This window comes from Diaphorina citri, unplaced genomic scaffold, assembly GCF_000475195.1.
Source record: "Diaphorina citri unplaced genomic scaffold, Diaci psyllid genome assembly version 1.1 scaffold10174, whole genome shotgun sequence".
NCBI classification, from domain to species: domain Eukaryota; kingdom Metazoa; phylum Arthropoda; class Insecta; order Hemiptera; family Psyllidae; genus Diaphorina; species Diaphorina citri.
Genome location: NW_007387548.1, coordinates 529 through 5,243, shown reverse-complemented (window position 1 = coordinate 5,243; position 4,715 = coordinate 529). Strand labels below are relative to the sequence as shown.

Genomic DNA, 4,715 nt, shown 5'->3' with positions numbered 1-4,715 from the left:
CAGAGCACTCATGTTGACTCATCGACGAAATTAGCTCATCGCTGGTCACCGCCATAATGGTCACATTTTTGTAGTAACTTTATATATTTAACTAACGTTTCCTCCGGTGATTTCATTACGACACTATAGGTGTTTTCAACGTTTTTTGAGACGAAATAGTGTTTATTAAGGTTTTAAACTAGGGGGCGGGGTTATAAAAACCCACCGATTCCCTGCAAAAATAACATGGAACTCATCCTTAAAGAAGGTACTTTATAAACGCTTGCGTCTACTCGCATCTGGTTGAAGGACTCGAAGAAAGGAGGTGACAAGATGTAGAAAGCGTTCGATTCCCTCTCTCTCTCTCTCCTCCTTCTTTTCTTTCTCAATCCATAACTCTTAATAAATGTCTTCCTTTGACATAGTTAGTCTCAGGAACAGGTTTTCTTTCTCATTTTTAGTAATAACAACTTTCAGGACCTTGATTATGAATGCCGCACTGAAAAATCCAGAGATTCTGGTCCGGTGTGTGATACGTCCATCTGGTCTGTCCATGCGACTTTTCCAAGGCAGACAGTCCGGATGGACTGTCCATGGACTACTCGTGTATGTGATAGTCCATCTGCGACTATCACTCACCGACCGGAATCCTTTTCGACCCATTTCGCCGAACGACGTCGAAGTAAGTTGCCAGATTTGATTATCAGAAAGTACAGGCTTGTGGGCTACTCACTCTAGATAAAAATGCTCATCCCATGGATTGATAGATAAGACTACGGAATGCCATAAAGTAGGGGGCTCATGACAACTTTTATCATACACTGCTTCCTCTCGGCGGCAAAACGTTTAGAAACTTCGTCTTATAAAAACCACTGCAAGAGACTTGTCAAGTTAGGCTCTGTTCTGTGTGCATGGACAATCCATTATAATAATTACATTGCTAGTCTTTTTTTTTTTTTTTTTTTAGTTGACTAAGATCAGTGACAAGAACGACAGATAACAATGCAACCAAATGCCCGGTTTTAAGCCGGATGGGCGAACAGTGTATCCATTGGAGTGCGTTCGGCCCTCACCCCTGCCCTTAGCGTCGTCGTAGCTAATAGATATACCGGTAGGTAGGCCTATCCGATGGTGCGTGTTTCAAAAAACGAATTGAAAGTCACTAAGGAACCCTTGACCGACAGTCAGTTCGCACCGATAGGCGGCGGACTGATTAGTCCGTCTAATTATACCTTTTCCGAACAAAAAAAAAAAGAAAAAACTCGACACTACAGGTGTTTTAATTTGCTTTATCTGAAGCATTAAAAACACCTGGTGCGACCCTCTAGAATTTGTCCCTCATCTGGTCGATCAGATCGAACCTTCTAAAATTCGTTTCTCCTATTGTTCAGGGATAAAGCATTTTTTTTCGACACTACAGGTGTTTTTATGCTTTAAGCTGGTTCTGGATGAATACCAAATCCCAAAAATCGAAGACGGTGTGTAAACAAAAAGAGTGTTAATTCCAGTAGGTCACTAATCACCGGTAAGCCCAAGTAGGTCAGGGTCGGTCGATGTAGTTATCTTGTAAACCGTTAGAATAGACACTACAAGAAGGGTGGCAGGCGGTTCCGACCCTCACTAGTGTGAAGACAGGAGGAGGAAACCGTGTTGCTTTTAGTTACTTGGTTTGTTTACTCAAAAAAAACCTTGGTCTCACCCCCGGCTTTTTGTTGTGCCACGTGGGTAGGCTTATGGTTTGGTACACGTTGCAACAGGTTGAAGTCACTAGGAAACCTTTACTACATTAAGTTGCACAATAACGGTGATTCGATCAATAATCTATCCATATTACAAACAAAGGTTAAAAGCAGTTGAGTGCACCCCGAACTCCTAGAACAGAGCCGAAAAAAACCTCGGCCCAGCCGGGAATCGAACCCGGGTCTCCTGCGTGAAAGCCTAGTGTGAGACCCTCTGGGCATTAGGCCGTGAAGGCTATTTTCTCCTTTAATCCTCACAATTTACCCCCCCTCCCCCCTCAATTTTCAGATCCAAAAGAACGACAATATGATCAGACGTCATATTTTCTACGTTTTCGTTTCGACTGAACCCAAACTGAGTCGATTTTTCAAGGACAACATATTGGAGGCGATGAAAATCATCGTCATTTCTAAGTCAAGACCGGGAGTGTAAGTTTCAAGTAATAATCACAGTGCACATTGAGTGGTAGCTATTATGGTAGGTACATTAAAGTTGGACAGCAATTTCAAGTTTTAAATTTCCACACTGCTAGCCTAATTGCTTGGAGGGTAGTGCACCTGCTTTAAAGCTTTATATTATTCGAATCGGTTGTAATAAAATTCAAATAAAAACTTTTCTTCAAAATACATGTAGGTACGTGGTAGTTCTGACATCTCCACTAATGGTACAGCTATACGTGGTAGTTCAGACATCTCCACTAATTTTTGTTTCATTGCACATTGCATACTCAAACCAGTTTCACGGCGTTCATACAAATTATACCCATTGAGGGTAAAATCCCTGTCACCAAAAACCTTAGCAGTTATAACTACAGTTGTGCTACACCCCTCACCCCTCAAGCAGTTTCCATTTTCCAATATTAGTACCAATAGGTTTATAGCACTAAGTTTTTATTATTATTATTACATATATTATTATTTTTCCTCTTCTTTTTTTCCTTCTCCTCCTCCTCCTCCTCTTCTTCTTCTTTACTTCTGGATAGTTTGTTAAATAATTGCTTACTTTACATAATTATGTTCGTCAACCAGCTACCAGATATTGTACAACCAAGCCTCCTCTGAGAGCAAGGGTGCCCTAGAGCGGGTCAACTGGTGGTCACTGACTCCCATCAAGAAGGGACTCTTCCAGTATCCTCTGCTGCCACCTGCGCTGAAAGTCTACTCCAACTTTCACGGCAGAAATCTCATCATCCCTATCTTACATGTGAGTGTAATTATGTGGGCAGGGCTGTATTCAGGGGAAAGGCGAGGAGGCCCTCATAGCTCATACACTAAGTCCTCGGTTTTGTGAATCCTGGGATACTGCAATCCGGTTTTCACCCACTTAGAATCCGTTTTGCCTACCCAGGATTTTATTATCCTGCTAGAAGCAGGATAGAGTCCGACTTTTTCGATCCTTGGATTATTTTGGGGTTGTGCAATCGGGATTCTAAAGGGGTTGGGATAATTTGGTTACTAGGTTGGCTGTAGGGGCAATAGCCCCAAAAGATGGGTTCAGATTATACAAATATACGAGGGGGAACGGGGGGGGGGATTTCTCTTCTCTTTGTGCATCACTACAACAAGCCGTGGATATCCCAGAACACAATACGAGTATATTAACTATTTGGTTTCAGAAACCACCATGGAACTTCGTATATTACGGAAATGTCACAATAGAGCACATAGAGGGTGGACGGGACGACAAGTTACTATCTCTACTGGCGTCCAAACTCAACTTTAGGTGAGAAACCAAATTACATCTTCTCTAGTCTTCAAAATTTATAATCGACCGAACGATAGTGAGGTCTATGTTTTGATTCGACCGTTTTGCATTTAGTTTAGATGTTTGTTCCGCTATAACTCGCGATTGCTTGATCCGATTTTGATGAAATTTGGTACAAGAGCTCTTTGAACCAAGGCAAGTTCTAGAACTGTGATCAAGTCCATTTTTGATCTGCCGAAATGTTCCTTACAATAGATGAGCAAAAGAGTCTGAGTAAGGTCTACAGTTGTTCATTGATTTGTTTTGGACAAAAAACAAAAACAAAGCTTACCTCTTCTTTAAGACTAACACTGTGAATAATCTGGGGCGGATAGTCTTTCTCCTTGTACGTAGACTGAGATCCGCCAAACGACCGGAAACCGCCACCCTGCGGCATAAAGTTGGTCATACTGGAGAAGTTCATGCTCGAAGACCGCGACCCACCCATGGGCGGCCCGAAATTAACTGCGGAACAAAAATGAGATATTAGCTGCGGAATAGCCGTATTTTACCATCGGACTTTTGTCTTTTATATTCAACCAAGGAGATGTGAATTTTCAACTTCAACACCCTGACGACCAAAGCATACTACATGGTGGTTACCCACAGAAACTTCAATACTTGGAATTTTCTCGTTAAAAAATAGCAAAATTGAGGAGCTGGGTGCAAAAAGGGAAATCTGGATTTTTGCCCTTTTTGCGTAAAACGGCTTTTTGAATAGAACGGATAGAAATCAGGGCTCTCTCATCAACGGTACTTATACCGGAGCTTTGGGTCTGGTCACAAGCAGGGTAAGTGACTAATGAAGGAGGTATTTGAGATCACAAAAAATAGAGGAGCTGGGTGCAAAAAGGGAAATATGGATTTTTTGCCCTTTTTGCGTAATACGGTTTTTTGAATAGAGCGTGGTGCGCTCTATCTTCCAGCGTTTGAACTGCAGCGATAACTTTTTTTTCGATGAGTTACAGCGTTTTTTGTAAACAAAATTTTCAAGGATTTTGATGAAAAATTGAAAACTTTAAAGTTAAATATCTCAGTTTGATGATTTTCATTTATTGCCCTTTTTGCACCCAGCTCCTCAATTTCACTCAGAGGCCCTCTTGAAGGAAACCATTGAAATTGAAAATCATAAGTGGTCTGTGGCAGCAAGCGTAGACGTCCAAAGAGGAATCTCTTGGGAATATCTCAGTTTGATGATTTTCATTTATTGCCCTTTTTGCACCCAGCTCCTCATAATATATCTTATTGCCAGC

General features: G+C 41.5%; 1 protein-coding gene across 1 annotated transcript in view; it reads right to left on the bottom strand.

Annotated features, from left to right (window-relative positions):
* Nucleotides 1–3,957, bottom strand: part of LOC103522671 (eukaryotic translation initiation factor 4 gamma 3-like) — a gene marked incomplete at its 3' end in the record, with an annotated part of 10,222 nt that extends 6,265 nt beyond the window's left edge. The window contains exon 1 of the mRNA XM_008487768.2: nucleotides 3,755–3,957. Within this exon, the coding sequence (XP_008485990.1) occupies nucleotides 3,755–3,910 (156 nt within the window). The remainder of the gene's footprint in view (nucleotides 1–3,754) is intronic.
* Between the last annotated feature and the right edge of the window lie 758 nt (nucleotides 3,958–4,715).